Here is a 15820-nt window from a genome sequence, read left to right as displayed (position 1 = left end):
TCTTTAGGAATGTAGTGAAGTAAAAGTTGTCATAAATCGTAAAGTACAGATACCCCAAAAAACTACTTAATTAAGTAGTACTTTAAAATAATTTTACTTAAGTACTTTACACCACTGATTTTAGCTAACCTTAAACATTTTCAGAACCTTAGCCTAATTCTTATTTTTAACTAGGCAAGTCAGTTAAGAACAAATTCTTATTTTATTATTTTTATAACACGTTACGTTAATTATCCTAACTTGCTGCGTAAGTTCTCCTAACCTACTACGAAAATCCCCTTCTGGTCAATTCTGACAAACCGTTTCCCTTTTAGTCAAAACGAGTGAACAGCAAGCAAGTATTATCTGCCACACCAAAATACATAACAGTATTAGCATACTGTGTGTAGCCTAATAAGGCGATGTGTTTATGTTGCCATCAATTCAGAAAAAATGAATGTGAGACTTTTTCATTGTTCACATAGTTGGCAAGGCTATGCAGTTTCTGTTAGCCAGCGGCCACCTAAAATGGGGTAGCTTGTTCTGACAAATGTGACTGATGCAAAAACAGACAACAATCTGTGGTTCCATTTTTGTCTAGTCCACTGTTGTAGGCTACTACTAAAACTATAATAAACTATCTCTGGCTACACTATGGACTATCACTTCCAAAATAACATTTTGATGTAATATCACATCAGGGCAATAAAGGGACGGTTATAGATAGGGAATCGTAGCATACACGTTTGCTTATAAACATTTCCATCTGCATTGTTTAATGTATCTACATTTCTAAGCTACCCAGATAACTTTGCCTGATAAGCAACAAAAAAATTGTACCGGAAGTGATATTCACGTGTCAACCTGGCACGTTCCGTTCCGTTCCAGGAGCTGTGCGTGGTGAATTAGCCTGAAACGATAGAAGAGCATATGCCATAGCATGTGTTTATAGTAGAGCTATTTGCTTATAGTTTTACTAACTGAATTACCGTGGTCTGATTTGACGAGATGACACAAAACTGCAGACCCCTCAAGCGCCCTGGTGTCGGAGTAGGGGTTCTTGTCACAGATTCAGCTCACTCCAACTGCGTCCTCGTAGGGAAGCGAAAAAGTGCAATGGGCAAAGGAACGTATCAGCTACCTGGCGGTCATCTAGAATTTGGGTGAGTAGCTAAGTATTTCTTAATGTAAACAAGTGTGTGATATTAATTTCATATTAAAGTTGACCAATAGTTGTATTTTTCATTTGAAGAGAGACCTGGGAAGAATGCGCACACAGGGAGGTGATGGAAGAGGCAGGAGTGCGTCTGAAAGAAGTCAGGTTCGCATCCGTGGTGAACTCCATCAAGCTCGATGAGCAGTACCACTACATCACCATCATCATGCAAGGAGAAGTGGACAGGAGCTACCCAGCAGAGCCAGTCAATCTCGAACCAGAGAAAAATGAAGGTGAGAAACCTGGCTATCCCAGTCTCCTCGGTTCCCAGGAATTCCAGTGGTATTACTGTATTTGGCCTGCACTATTTACTACACTGGCAAGTTAATGATTTGTATCTGAGTTTATGTAGATATTTTTGCCTCTCTCTCTGTCTGTCCCAGGTTGGGCATGGACACGGTGGGACCAGTTTCCTGAAGAGGACCAACTCTTCCTGCCTCTGGCCTGCCTGAGACAACAGGGCTTCCAGCCGTTCAACACCACATAACACTGCAGCTACCCAGAAACAGAGAAGAGAGGGGCGAAGCACAGGGATAGAAGACACATACATTAGAACTGCTTTGTAGGACCTAATCAAGTCAGGCAGTTGGGTATACATGGTAACGGTTGAACTAATGTTGATCAGCACCTTTGGTTGGGTAAACATGGCAACGGTTGCTGGACTTATGAGGGGACAACTCATGGATCTAACGGAAGGAAGTTATGACAACAAATCATTACGGTTTGAGTGTATTTATATCAATGAAATGTTAATGCAAAGCACACTGTACTACAAATAACCTGTATGTGTTTTGTCAATATTAAAAGTAACATAAGAAGTAGATGATAATTTAACAGTTTTGCAGTAGAGTTTTAAAGACACAAGTAACATACCACACTTGACAAAATAAGTGGGTTTCATCTGACTCCTGCAGTCCTCCCAGTTTACAGCAGGGTGGCGCTAGAGACCCAGGCTGCCAGCAGTGTGGTCCACAGTGTTGCCCTGATGGTGGCAGCATAGCTGTAGAAGGCCTTGTCGTGTGTGTAGGTGATGATGTGTTGTGCTCCTGCGTAGGCCTCCTCACAGGTGGGCTGGATCTGGTCCTCTGGGAGCTTGAAGCCGTGTTTGCCCTTGTCCCTCAGCTCAAAGGTGAAAGACAACGGGATGCCGATCAGCCTGGTGAAGTCCTGAGACGAACCCGAGAAGGGATCTGGAGACAGAGAGAGTTTTATAGGCCAGTAGTTGTATAGTCTCTTCCCATTGGATTGCCATGTGTCCGAGTATAGATGTGGGTCTTGATAAAATGGGATTAACCAGGCATTGCTCACTTCAGTGTTTGGTGACTCGTTGTCTTCCCTCAGCCTTACTTACACAGGATATCAGGTGAGGTGCCTACAGTGTAGTCCATACCATGGACAGCCTTTATAGCCATGGCTGCTCCCAGACCCACCTCCATCTGGCAACACAGAGACATACTGCAGGTTAATATGTTCAGAAAACACGTGCACCCTTGTTGATCCCCATTTTAAAACACTGGTCTATTATAACACAACTTATTTTGGGGGGCGGGCGTACCAGCTCATCATGGTTGGGTGCTGAAGTGTTGGGATGTCCGTAGGGCACCAGGAGCTGCTGGCCATAGGAGTGGATGGTGAGGAAAGCCAGAATATCTTCTCTCATCTTCCCCAACATGTCTGTGACGGCCCAGGCCTCAGACTCAGAGAGAGCCTTGGTGCCGCAGTAGAACAGATTGCAGCAGTCTGTCGAGACACCAACCACTGCACAGACAGGAGAGGAAAACACAGGATGTGTGTGTGTCAGGGTTGGGGTTGGGGTCAATTCAGAAAGTAAACCAAATTCAAAATGTTCCTCATTGAAAAACATTGAGAATTGTAATTCAATGGAATTGAAATGGAATTGACCCCAACCTTGGTGTGTGTGAGTGAGTGTGGTTTAGAGTAAGAACCGTACTCACTGCCCCAGTTAGCGTAGAAGTTACGATTGAGGTCTGTTCCATAGCAGGTACAGCCTCCTGTTCCTGGAGATCTGGACTTCCTCCACAGTCGAGTCTACAGAGATAAGAACCACTCATCACTAACTGGAATGATAATACTGTCATCAATAATATTTCTGTTACAATGTGTCATCCAAGCCATTAGATGGCGCTCTTGTTACTTGTAAGGTCTACTCATATATTGTACCAGCATGTCTCGGTCTATTGTGAACTATGTACTGTACTGATAACACCTGGCAGAGATGTGATGCAATTAAAGACACAATTTGTCATATTTCCAGTAGTTTCCCAGAATGTGTCAAAGCTGGTCTGAAGTAGCATTAATCAGTACTTACACTTTCATTATGCCAAGAGTAGATGTAGCCATCAACGTTTAGGACTGGTGTGATGTAGAAATCCAGATTTTTCATCATCTCATTCACCTTGGTGTCGGTTTTGTACGTTCTCAGGATCTGTTTGTAGAAATCAAGGAGGAGATTCTCACCAGTACTGTTTCATGCTCTTTCATTTCTATGATAATACACACACACACACAATGTTTTGTACAGCTAACCTTGTGGGGGGACACAATTCAGTCCCATTCAAAATCCTATTTTGCCTAACTCGCAACCCGTACTCTTACCTTAACCCAAAAACCTTACCTTAAACCTAACCCAAAAAGTAACCCTGGTGCCTAAACCTAATTCTAACACTAATTCTAACCTTAACCCTAAACCCCCTAGAAATAGCATATGACCTCGTGGGGACCAACAGCATGTCCTCAGTTGGTAACATTTTTGTTTGTTTACTATTCTTGTTTCGTATACTTCTGGTCCCCACAAGAATAGTTAAACACGTCCACACCTCTTTAACGAAGTACTGGCAGAAAGCAGGAGTGATCCATTCTCTGGCGTGGATACCACAGTCCATCCAGATAGCCTTTTTCCTCCCAGTAGAACGCAGACCAATCTGCAACATAACAACCAACAGGAGATCGCCATTGAGCTGCAGACATTGGCCTCTTGGGTCTAGTCAAAGCAGAAGAACACTAGTGATGAAAGCTACTTAGTGGTTTCCCTGTAAGACTGACCTAGCAAGGGCCAGGCATGCTGACGACAGTGAATGCAGAGAGAGAGAGAGAGGTGAAGAACCTTCAGTAAGGTGATGTTTCTCCTCTCATAGGTTTGACCGTAGACCATGGAGGACACAACATCTGGGTTCTCCCTCTTCATCTGCTCCACCCATGCTGTAATCTATAGGGAGAGGTACCATAGTCTCTATGCAGTGAGGACTCAGTCATTCTTTGTGTGTGTGTGTGTGTGTGCATTCTTTCTCACCTCTGACATGTTGTGGTACCTGGTGTAGTAATTCCTCTCAGTGGTCTCCTCTCTACTCCAGACAGCACTGTACATTGACACACACACATACTCTATGCACATCAAACGAATACATCTTGGTTTGGTGGTTATAAATTGGTTGTAAATCAGCTACCGATGTATGAATATTTAATAAAAATCCTGTTAGTCTGACTTGTTAAATCATCCTTCATAGGAGACTAACCGTAGTAGAGTTACAGTATCCCTCTCAGACTCACCTGTCCTGGGCTCCATGTCCACTCTGGACAGACAGAGATAACAGAACCAATCCAACAGAGCCCAGACCCAGCATCATCATCAACAATGTCCCTCTCTCCTTTACTAACAGGTCTCACAACTCACTGTGTCTTCCAGCTGTCAAATCAGTCACCTGGGCAGCAGGGAGAGGACTTTATACAAGTCCCCATCTAGATGAAGACACGTGCAGCCCCACAACTCACTGTGTCAAATCAAATCAGTCACCTGGGCAGCAGGGAGAGGACTTTATACAAGTCCCCATCTAGATGAAGACATGTGCAGCCCCACATCTAGATAAAGACATGATGTAAGAAACTGTTATCTCTGTTATCTCTGTTATGTCATTACAAGAAAGAGAACAGAAAGATAGAATGGCGCTGATCTAGTGGTAATAAAATAAATATGTAAAGCCACACCTTTACCTTGATCAGAAGAACTCACTAGTCTGACGACTGTGATTATCTCAGACGCACTAAAAGCCAATTTATGCTTGATCCGAAAGAATGTTAGTAAATTCCATATAGAGGGTGTGATGGAAATTGCGGCATATCTGGAGGCATGTTGATAAGGACTCCGTGAAAGTGCGAGCCACTGCCCTCATTCAATGCCATTTTGACTACGCTAGTACTTCCTGGTTTGGGGGCTTATCTAAACTTATGAAGGGGAAGCTCCAGATAGACCAGACTAAGCTGATCAGGGTAGTATTGAAGGTGAGTCCACTTACTCCCATAGGCAGGAGCTGCTTTCAGGAACTAAACTGGTTGCCTGTTGAGGCTGAGGTGTTCCAGATTAGACTAGGTTTGGTTTACAGGAGTATTTATGGTTCTGCCTGTTGAGGCTGAGGTGTTCCAGATTAGACTGGGTTTGGTTTACAGGAGTATTTATGGTTCTGCCTGTTGAGGCTGAGGTGTTCCAGATTAGACTGGGTTTGGTTTACAGGAGTATTTATGGTTCTGCCTGTTGAGGCTGAGGTGTTCCAGATTAGACTGGGTTTGGTTTACAGGAGTATTTATGGTTCTGCCTGTTGAGGCTGAGGTGTTCCAGATTAGACTGGGTTTGGTTTACAGGAGTATTTATGGTTCTGCCTGTTGAGGCTGAGGTGTTCCAGATTAGACTGGGTTTGGTTTACAGGAGTATTTATGGTTCTGCCTGTTGAGGCTGAGGTGTTCCAGATTAGACTGGGTTTGGTTTACAGGAGTATTTATGGTTCTGCCTGTTGAGGCTGAGGTGTTCCAGATTAGACTGGGTTTGGTTTACAGGAGTATTTATGGTTCTGCCTGTTGAGGCTGAGGTGTTCCAGATTAGACTGGGTTTGGTTTACAGGAGTATTTATGGTTCTGCCTGTTGAGGCTGAGGTGTTCCAGATTAGACTGGGTTTGGTTTACAGGAGTATTTATGGTTCTGCCTGTTGAGGCTGAGGTGTTCCAGATTAGACTGGGTTTGGACTGGTTCTGGTTTGGATTAGACTGGGTTTGGTTTCCCAGGAGTATTTATGGTTCTGCCTGTTGAGGCTGAGGTGTTCCAGATTAGACTGGGTTTGGTTTACAGGAGATTATGGTTCTGCCTGTTGAGGCTGAGGTGTTCCAGATTAGACTGGGTTTGGTTTACAGGAGTATTTATGGTTCTGCCTGTTGAGGCTGAGGTGTTCCAGATTAGACAGGAGTATTTATGGTTTGGTTTAGGTGTTCCAGATTAGACTGGGTTTGGTTTACAGGAGTATTTATGGTTCTGCCTGTTGAGGCTGAGGTGTTCCAGATTAGACTGGGTTTGGTTTACAGGAGTATTTATGGTTCTGCCTGTTGAGGCTGAGGTGTTCCAGATTAGACTGGGTTTGGTTTACAGGAGTATTTATGGTTCTGCCTGTTGAGGCTGAGGTGTTCCAGATTAGACTGGGTTTGGTTTACAGGAGTATTTATGGTTCTGCCTGTTGAGGCTGAGGTGTTCCAGATTAGACTGGGTTTGGTTTACAGGAGTATTTATGGTTCTGCCTGTTGAGGCTGAGGTGTTCCAGATTAGACTGGGTTTGGTTTACAGGAGTATTTATGGTTCTGCCTGTTGAGGCTGAGGTGTTCCAGATTAGACTGGGTTTGGTTTACAGGAGTATTTATGGTTCTGCCTGTTGAGGCTGAGGTGTTCCAGATTAGACTGGGTTTGGTTTACAGGAGTATTTATGGTTCTGCCTGTTGAGGCTGAGGTGTTCCAGATTAGACTGGGTTTGGTTTACAGGAGTATTTATGGTTCTGCCTGTTGAGGCTGAGGTGTTCCAGATTAGACTGGGTTTGGTTTACAGGAGTATTTATGGTTCTGCCTGTTGAGGCTGAGGTGTTCCAGATTAGACTGGGTTTGGTTTACAGGAGTATTTATGGTTCTGCCTGTTGAGGCTGAGGTGTTCCAGATTAGACTGGGTTTGGTTTACAGGAGTATTTATGGTTCTGCCTGTTGAGGCTGAGGTGTTCCAGATTAGACTGGGTTTGGTTTACAGGAGTATTTATGGTTCTGCCTGTTGAGGCTGAGGTGTTCCAGATTAGACTGGGTTTGGTTTACAGGAGTATTTATGGTTCTGCCTGTTGAGGCTGAGGTGTTCAGATTAGACTGGGTTTGGTTTACAGGAGTATTTATGGTTCTGCCTGTTGAGGCTGAGGTGTTCCAGATTAGACTGGGTTTGGTTTACAGGAGTATTTATGGTTCTGCCTGTTGAGGCTGAGGTGTTCCAGATTAGACTGGGTTTGGTTTACAGGAGTATTTATGGTTCTGCCTGTTGAGGCTGAGGTGTCCCAGATTAGACTAGGTTTGGTTTACAGGAGTATTTATGGTTCTGCCTGTTGAGGCTAGGATGTCCCAGATTAGACTGGGTTTGGTTTACAGGAGTATTTATGGTTCTGCCTGTTGAGGCTGAGGTGTTCCAGATTAGACTGGGTTTGGTTTACAGGAGTATTTATGGTTCTGCCTGTTGAGGCTGAGGTGTTCCAGATTAGACTGGGTTTGGTTTACAGGAGTATTTATGGTTCTGCCTGTTGAGGCTGAGGTGTTCCAGATTAGACTAGGTTTGGTTTAGGTGTTCCAGGAGTATTTATGGTTCTGCCTGTTGAGGCTGAGGTGTTCCAGATTAGACTGGGTTTGGTTTACAGGAGTATTTATGGTTCTGCCTGTTGAGGCTGAGGTGTTCCAGATTAGACTGGGTTTGGTTTACAGGAGTATTTATGGTTCTGCCTGTTGAGGCTGAGGTGTTCCAGATTAGACTGGGTTTGGTTTACAGGAGTATTTATGGTTCTGCCTGTTGAGGCTGAGGTGTTCCAGATTAGACTACAGGGTTTGGTTTACAGGAGTATTTTGGTTCTGCCTGTTGAGGCTGAGGTGTTCCAGATTAGACTGGGTTTGGTTTACAGGAGTATTTATGGTTCTGCCTGTTGAGGCTGAGGTGTTCCAGATTAGACTGGGTTTGGTTTACAGGAGTATTTATGGTTCTGCCTGTTGAGGCTGAGGTGTTCCAGATTAGACTGGGTTTGGTTTACAGGAGTATTTATGGTTCTGCCTGTTGAGGCTGAGGTGTTCCAGATTAGACTGGGTTTGGTTTACAGGAGTATTTATGGTTACAGGAGTATTTATGGTTCTGCCTGTTGAGGCTGAGGTGTTCCAGATTAGACTGGGTTTGGTTTACAGGAGTATTTATGGTTCTGCCTGTTGAGGCTGAGGTGTTCCAGATTAGACTGGGTTTGGTTTACAGGAGTATTTATGGTTCTGCCTGTTGAGGCTGAGGTGTTCCAGATTAGACTGGGTTTGGTTTACAGGAGTATTTATGGTTCTGCCTGTTGAGGCTGAGGTGTTCCAGATTAGACTGGGTTTGGTTTACAGGAGTATTTATGGTTCTGCCTGTTGAGGCTGAGGTGTTCCAGATTAGACTGGGTTTGGTTTTTGGTATTTATGGTTCTGCCTGTTGAGGAGGTGTCCAGATTTGGGTTTGGTTTGGTATTTATGGTTCTGCCTGTTGAGGCTGAGGTGTTCCAGATTAGACTGGGTTTGGTTTACAGGAGTATTTATGGTTCTGCCTGTTGAGGCTGAGGTGTTCCAGATTAGACTGGGTTTGGTTTACAGGAGTATTTATGGTTCTGCCTGTTGAGGCTGAGGTGTTCCAGATTAGACTGGGTTTGGTTTACAGGAGTATTTATGGTTCTGCCTGTTGAGGCTGAGGTGTTCCAGATTAGACTGGGTTTGGTTTACAGGAGTATTTATGGTTCTGCCTGTTGAGGCTGAGGTGTTCCAGATTAGACTGGGTTTGGTTTACAGGAGTATTTATGGTTCTGCCTGTTGAGGCTGAGGTGTTCCAGATTAGACTGGGTTTGGTTTACAGGAGTATTTATGGTTCTGCCTGTTGAGGCTGAGGTGTTCCAGATTAGACTGGGTTTGGTTTACAGGAGTATTTATGGTTCTGCCTGTTGAGGCTGAGGTGTTCCAGATTAGACTGGGTTTGGTTTACAGGAGTATTTATGGTTCTGCCTGTTGAGGCTGAGGTGTTCCAGATTAGACTGGGTTTGGTTTACAGGAGTATTTATGGTTCTGCCTGTTGAGGCTGAGGTGTTCCAGATTAGACTGGGTTTGGTTTACAGGAGTATTTATGGTTCCTGCCTGTTGAGGCTGAGGTGTTCCAGATTAGACTGGGTTTGGTTTACAGGAGTATTTATGGTTCTGCCTGTTGAGGCTGAGGTGTTCCAGATTAGACTGGTTCTGGTTTGGTTTAGATTAGGAGTTTGGTTTTATGGTTCTGCCTGTTGAGGCTGAGGTGTTCCAGATTAGACTGGGTTTGGTTTACAGGAGTATTTATGGTTCTGCCTGTTGAGGCTGAGGTGTTCCAGATTAGACTGGGTTTGGTTTACAGGAGTATTTATGGTTCTGCCTGTTGAGGCTGAGGTGTTCCAGATTAGACTGGGTTTGGTTTACAGGAGTATTTATGGTTCTGCCTGTTGAGGCTGAGGTGTTCCAGATTAGACTGGGTTTGGTTTACAGGAGTATTTATGGTTCTGCCTGTTGAGGCTGAGGTGTTCCAGATTAGACTGGGTTTGGTTTACAGGAGTATTTATGGTTCTGCCTGTTGAGGCTGAGGTGTTCCAGATTAGACTGGGTTTGGTTTACAGGAGTATTTATGGTTCTGCCTGTTGAGGCTGAGGTGTTCCAGATTAGACTGGGTTTGGTTTACAGGAGTATTTATGGTTCTGCCTGTTGAGGCTGAGGTGTTCCAGATTAGACTGGGTTTGGTTTACAGGAGTTTATTTATGGTTCTGCCTGTTGAGGCTGAGGTGTTCCAGATTAGACTGGGTTTGGTTTACAGGAGTATTTATGGTTCTGCCTGTTGAGGCTGAGGTGTTCCAGATTAGACTGGGTTTGGTTTACAGGAGTATTTATGGTTCTGCCTGTTGAGGCTGAGGTGTTCCAGATTAGACTAGGTTTGGTTTACAGGAGTATTTATGGTTCTGCCTGTTGAGGCTGAGGTGTTCCAGATTAGACTGGGTTTGGTTTACAGGAGTATTTATGGTTCTGCCTGTTGAGGCTGAGGTGTTCCAGATTAGACTGGGTTTGGTTTACAGGAGTATTTATGGTTCTGCCTGTTGAGGCTGAGGTGTTCCAGATTAGACTGGGTTTGGTTTACAGGAGTATTTATGGTTCTGCCTGTTGAGGCTGAGGTGTTCCAGATTAGACTGGGTTTGGTTTACAGGAGTATTTATGGTTCTGCCTGTTGAGGCTGAGGTGTTCCAGATTAGACTGGGTTTGGTTTACAGGAGTATTTATGGTTCTGCCTGTTGAGGCTGAGGTGTTCCAGATTAGACTGGGTTTGGTTTACAGGAGTATTTATGGTTCTGCCTGTTGAGGCTGAGGTGTTCCAGATTAGACTGGGTTTGGTTTACAGGAGTATTTATGGTTCTGCCTGTTGAGGCTGAGGTGTTCCAGATTCCAGAGACTGGGTTTGGTTTACAGGAGTATTTATGGTTCTGCCTGTTGAGGCTGAGGTGTTCCAGATTAGACTGGGTTTGGTTTACAGGAGTATTTATGGTTCTGCCTGTTGAGGCTGAGGTGTTCCAGATTAGACTGGGTTTGGTTTACAGGAGTATTTATGGTTCTGCCTGTTGAGGCTGAGGTGTTCCAGATTAGACTGGGTTTGGTTTACAGGAGTATTTATGGTTCTGCCTGTTGAGGCTGAGGTGTTCCAGATTAGACTGGGTTTGGTTTACAGGAGTATTTATGGTTCTGCCTGTTGAGGCTGAGGTGTTCCAGATTAGACTGGGTTTGGTTTACAGGAGTATTTATGGTTCTGCCTGTTGAGGCTGAGGTGTTCCAGATTAGACTGGGTTTGGTTTACAGGAGTATTTATGGTTCTGCCTTTGAGGCTGGTGTTCAGATTAGACTGGGTTTGGTTTGTATTTATGGTTCTGCCTGTTGAGGCTGGTGTTCCAGATTAGACTGGGTTTGGTTTACAGGAGTATTTATGGTTCTGCCTGTTGAGGCTGAGGTGTTCCAGATTAGACTGGGTTTGGTTTACAGGAGTATTTATGGTTCTGCCTGTTGAGGCTGAGGTGTTCCAGATTAGACTGGGTTTGGTTTACAGGAGTATTTATGGTTCTGCCTGTTGAGGCTGAGGTGTTCCAGATTAGACTGGGTTTGGTTTACAGGAGTATTTATGGTTCTGCCTGTTGAGGCTGAGGTGTTCCAGATTAGACTGGGTTTGGTTTACAGGAGTATTTATGGTTCTGCCTGTTGAGGCTGAGGTGTTCCAGATTAGACTGGGTTTGGTTTACAGGAGTATTTATGGTTCTGCCTGTTGAGGCTGAGGTGTTCCAGATTAGACTGGGTTTGGTTTACAGGAGTATTTATGGTTCTGCCTGTTGAGGCTGAGGTGTTCCAGATTAGACTGGGTTTGGTTTACAGGAGTATTTATGGTTCTGCCTGTTGAGGCTGAGGTGTTCCAGATTAGACTGGGTTTGGTTTACAGGAGTATTTATGGTTCTGCCTGTTGAGGCTGAGGTGTTCCAGATTAGACTGGGTTTGGTTTACAGGAGTATTTATGGTTCTGCCTGTTGAGGCTGAGGTGTTCCAGATTAGACTGGGTTTGGTTTACAGGAGTATTTATGGTTCTGCCTGTTGAGGCTGAGGTGTTCCAGATTAGACTGGGTTTGGTTTACAGGAGTATTTATGGTTCTGCCTGTTGAGGCTGAGGTGTTCCAGATTAGACTGGGTTTGGTTTACAGGAGTATTTATGGTTCTGCCTGTTGAGGCTGAGGTGTTCCAGATTAGACTGGGTTTGGTTTACAGGAGTATTTATGGTTCTGCCTGTTGAGGCTGAGGTGTTCCAGATTAGACCAGGTTTGGTTTACAGGAGTATTTATGGTTCTGCCTGTTGAGGCTGAGGTGTTCCAGATTAGACTGGGTTTGGTTTACAGGAGTATTTATGGTTCTGCCTGTTGAGGCTGAGGTGTTCCAGATTAGACTGGGTTTGGTTTACAGGAGTATTTATGGTTCTGCCTGTTGAGGCTGAGGTGTTCCAGATTAGACTGGGTTTGGTTTACAGGAGTATTTATGGTTCTGCCTGTTGAGGCTGAGGTGTTCCAGATTAGACTGGGTTTGGTTTACAGGAGTATTTATGGTTCTGCCTGTTGAGGCTGAGGTGTTCCAGATTAGACTGGGTTTGGTTTACAGGAGTATTTATGGTTCTGCCTGTTGAGGCTGAGGTGTTCCAGATTAGACTGGGTTTGGTTTACAGGAGTATTTATGGTTCTGCCTGTTGAGGCTGAGGTGTTCCAGATTAGACTGGGTTTGGTTTACAGGAGTATTTATGGTTCTGCCTGTTGAGGCTGAGGTGTTCCAGATTAGACTGGGTTTGGTTTACAGGAGTATTTATGGTTCTGCCTGTTGAGGCTGAGGTGTTCCAGATTAGACTGGGTTTGGTTTACAGGAGTATTTATGGTTCTGCCTGTTGAGGCTGAGGTGTTCCAGATTAGACTGGGTTTGGTTTACAGGAGTATTTATGGTTCTGCCTGTTGAGGCTGAGGTGTTCCAGATTAGACTAGGTTTGGTTTACAGGAGTATTTATGGTCCTGCACCCAGATATCTAAGTGATTACTTTCCCCGTGTTAGTGATGCACATAATCACAGCACCAGATCAGGTGTTGCTGATGTGGGCTTATACAGGTTCAGGAGTAATGCTGGGAAAGGTTCGGTCTTGTATACTGGAGCCTCAGAATGGAATGAGTTGCCTCTGTCTATAAAAACAACGTTCTCTCTGGGCAGCTTTAAAAATAAAGTAAAAATATGTTTGATGTCTTCTGTGCCCATATGAATAACCCCTATGATGAAACGACAATGATGAGATAGATGTTCTTCTTCTTTGTTTTTATGTTTTATTATCTCAATGCCACACTGTGTTTAACTGTGTTCAATGTTGTCTAGCCATCTTGTCTCAAGAGGACCACAATGGAAATAAGTCCCAGACTTTATTGTGTGTCATCCTCCATGATTTTACTCAAGTGCATGTATGGCTTTTTAAGTTTCATGTGTGCTTGTTTTTTAAAATGGTCGAATTAATAAACTAAACTAAGCTGAACAGAAGCCAAATTGAGCTCTGTACCACATCACTGTGCACCTCCCAAATTGTGTAATGATGCGGAGGAGTCCGTATAGCTCCGTATAGCTTCATATAACTCTGCATTAACATGATTGGATTACAGTAGGTTGGGGCGGGAGGTCCTGTATGAACACAAGCTCACTTCCTTGACAACTTCCCTCACAACAGCTCTGCGATGTGCAATAAGTATGAATGCCCTGACTTCTGCAGAGGCTGTATCACCATAAATACTGCACAGCCAATGCAGACGACAGATTGACCAAGCAGCGCCTTTAATGCTCCTCAGCAACGCATGGACAGGGGAGAGGGGGTCAACGTAACCTCCTGCTACCCAGGAGCAGTGGGTTTTAGTTCTACTTTACTTGTTTATACAAACAAATGATAGTACTACTGATATTGATCACCGCATTGTTGGGAACGAGCAAACAAGAAAGGCATTCCACTGTACTTGTGCACGTGACAATAAAAACTAGAAACCTGACAGAGGTGAAAGCAACTGGACACAATGGTGCTGTTGGATCTGATCAAGTTAAACAGTCAAATCTTTCATCTGGAGCAGAGGTTGATCTAATGCACAACTGGACCTTCACTGAACTCGTGGGGCTCGATAACAGAAGCAGGACGTTACGACACCATTACATAGCAGTTGAGTATATTTATATCACGGAAATGTTCATTCAAAATATACTACTGTACAAACGTTTTTGTGTTTTGTCACTTTTAACGACCGTTATATTTTACAGCAGAATTGTAAAAAATAAAGACTCGGTTTATCAACAAAGCACAGTTGATAAAATAAGTGATTAAACAGATTATATAGTCTATCTGACAGTGTATCACTTTTGTCCAAAGTCTCATTTCTGAATATACTGATAAACTGCCACCATCTCCTGGCCTGACTCCTGCAGTCCTCCCAGTCTACAGCAAGATGGCGCTAGAGACCCAGGCTGCCAGCAGTGTGGTCCACAGTGTTGCCCTGATGGTGGCAGCATAGCTGTAGAAGGCCTTGTCGTGTGTGTAGGTGATGATGTGTTGTGCTCCTGCGTAGGCCTCCTCACAGGTGGGCTGGATCTGGTCCTCTGGGAGCTCGAAGCCGTGTTCGCCCTTGTCCCTCAGCTCAAAGGTGAAAGACAACGGGATGCCGATCAGCCTGGAGAAGTCACGAGACGATCCTGAGTTGGCATCTGGAGACAGAGTATAGGCCAGTGGTTGTAATAATAGAGAAACACAAGAAAGGATTTGTTGAATTGTAAACAGTGCACAGGATATTCATGTAACTATAGCCACTTAGAAGTCACAGTATCCTCTTAGCCTCACTACTTACACAACACATCAGGTGAGGTGCCTACAGTGTAGTCCATCCCATGGACAGCCTTTATAGCCTTGGCTGCTCCCAGACCCACCTCCATCTGGCAACACAGAGACATACGTTATTAGGGTCAAAGAAATTGCACCCCTGTGCATCTCCAAAAGCAGAATTGAAAAACGCTGGTCTACTTGTGTGTGGAACAGGCATACCAGCTCATCGTAGTTGGGTGCTGAGATGTTGGGATGTCCGTAGGGCACCAGGATTAGCTGGCCATAGGAGTGGATGGTGAGGAAAGCCAGAATGTCTTCTCTCATCTTCCCCAACATGTCTGTGACGGCCCAGGCCTCAGACTCAGAGAGAGCCTTGGTGCCGCAGTAGGTCTCAGAGCAGCAGTCTGTCGAGACACCAACCACTGCACAGACAGGAGAGGAAAACACAGTTAGGATGTGTGTGTGTCAGGGTTGGGGTTGGGGTCAATTCCATCTCAGTTCCAGCCAATTCAGAAAGTAAACCAAATTCCAATTTCAAATGTTGAAAAGCATTGAGAATTGGAATTTCAGTGTACTATCTGAATTCAATGGAATTGAAATGGGATTGACCCTAACCCTGGTGTGTGAGTGAGTGTGGTTTAGAGTAAGAACCGTACTCACTGCCCCAGTTAGCGTAGAAGTTACGATTGAGGTCTGTTCCATAGCAGGTACAGCCTCCTGTTCCTGGAGATCTGGACTTCCTCCACAGTCGAGTCTACAGAGATAAGAACCACTCGTCACTAACTGGAATGATAATACTGTCATCAATAATATTTCTGTTACAATGTGTCATCCAAGCCAATAGATGGCGCTCTTGTTACTTATAAGGTCTACTCATATATTGTACCAGCATGTCTCGGTCTATTGTGAACTATGTACTGTACTGATAACACCTGGCAGAGATGTGATGCAATTAAAGACACAATTTGTCATATTTCCAGTAGTTTCCCAGAATGTGTCAAAGCTGGTCTGAAGTAGCATTAATCAGTACTTACGCTTTCATTATGCCAAGAGTAGATGTAGCCATCAACGTTTAGGACTGGTGTGATGTAGAAATCCAGATTTTTCATCATCTCATTCACCTTGGTGTCGG

The 15820-nt window shown here is 44.4% G+C and overlaps 3 protein-coding genes across 3 annotated transcripts in view; 1 reads left to right on the top strand and 2 right to left on the bottom strand.

Moving 5' to 3' along the window:
• Positions 1-185: 185 nt before the first annotated feature.
• Positions 186-1809, top strand: nudt15 (nudix (nucleoside diphosphate linked moiety X)-type motif 15). The gene is made up of 3 exons (XM_064970402.1): positions 186-1142; positions 1232-1428; positions 1579-1809. Exons 1-3 carry the CDS (start codon positions 988-990, stop codon positions 1680-1682), a joined length of 456 nt encoding a protein of 151 aa, XP_064826474.1. The 5' UTR covers positions 186-987; the 3' UTR covers positions 1683-1809.
• A 102-nt stretch (positions 1810-1911) lies between these two features.
• LOC135543261 (carboxypeptidase O-like) lies at positions 1912-4996 on the bottom strand. Its single transcript, XM_064970400.1, has 9 exons — positions 4763-4996; positions 4506-4572; positions 4320-4421; positions 4033-4137; positions 3525-3641; positions 3151-3244; positions 2751-2953; positions 2547-2631; positions 1912-2385 (listed from the first exon to the last, which is right to left on the bottom strand). The coding sequence occupies exons 1-9, from the start codon at positions 4840-4842 to the stop codon at positions 2120-2122; spliced, it is 1119 nt and encodes a 372-aa protein (XP_064826472.1). The 5' UTR covers positions 4843-4996; the 3' UTR covers positions 1912-2119.
• A 9028-nt stretch (positions 4997-14024) lies between these two features.
• Positions 14025-15820, bottom strand: part of cpo (carboxypeptidase O) — a 2902-nt gene continuing 1106 nt past the window's right edge. Inside the window, exons 5-9 of the mRNA XM_064970398.1 lie at positions 15723-15820; positions 15349-15442; positions 14908-15110; positions 14714-14798; positions 14025-14573 (exon numbers count right to left, since the gene is read on the bottom strand). The exon at positions 15723-15820 is cut by the window's right edge and continues 19 nt beyond it. Coding sequence (XP_064826470.1) covers positions 14308-14573; positions 14714-14798; positions 14908-15110; positions 15349-15442; positions 15723-15820 — 746 coding nt within the window. The 3' untranslated portion in view covers positions 14025-14307. The remainder of the gene's footprint in view (positions 14574-14713; positions 14799-14907; positions 15111-15348; positions 15443-15722) is intronic.

This window comes from Oncorhynchus masou, chromosome 7, assembly GCF_036934945.1.
Source record: "Oncorhynchus masou masou isolate Uvic2021 chromosome 7, UVic_Omas_1.1, whole genome shotgun sequence".
Taxonomy (NCBI): Eukaryota; Metazoa; Chordata; class Actinopteri; order Salmoniformes; family Salmonidae; genus Oncorhynchus; species Oncorhynchus masou.
This window is presented reverse-complemented; position numbering and strand designations above follow the sequence as displayed.

Excerpts from the sequence above, each read along its gene's own strand:
- nudt15 (XM_064970402.1), top strand. The coding sequence starts at position 988 with ATGACACAAAACTGCAGACCCCTCAAGCGCCCTGGTGTCGGAGTAGGG. Across the intron at positions 1,143-1,231 it reads GGCGGTCATCTAGAATTTGG|AGAGACCTGGGAAGAATGCG; the intron begins GTGAGTAGCTAA and ends TTTCATTTGAAG. Across the intron at positions 1,429-1,578 it reads CGAACCAGAGAAAAATGAAG|GTTGGGCATGGACACGGTGG; the intron begins GTGAGAAACCTG and ends TGTCTGTCCCAG.
- LOC135543261 (XM_064970400.1), bottom strand. The coding sequence starts at position 4,842 with ATGATGATGCTGGGTCTGGGCTCTGTTGGATTGGTTCTGTTATCTCTG. Across the intron at positions 4,422-4,505 it reads GGTACCACAACATGTCAGAG|ATTACAGCATGGGTGGAGCA; the intron begins GTGAGAAAGAAT and ends CTCTCCCTATAG. Across the intron at positions 2,632-2,750 it reads CACCCAACCATGATGAGCTG|ATGGAGGTGGGTCTGGGAGC; the intron begins GTACGCCCGCCC and ends CTGTGTTGCCAG.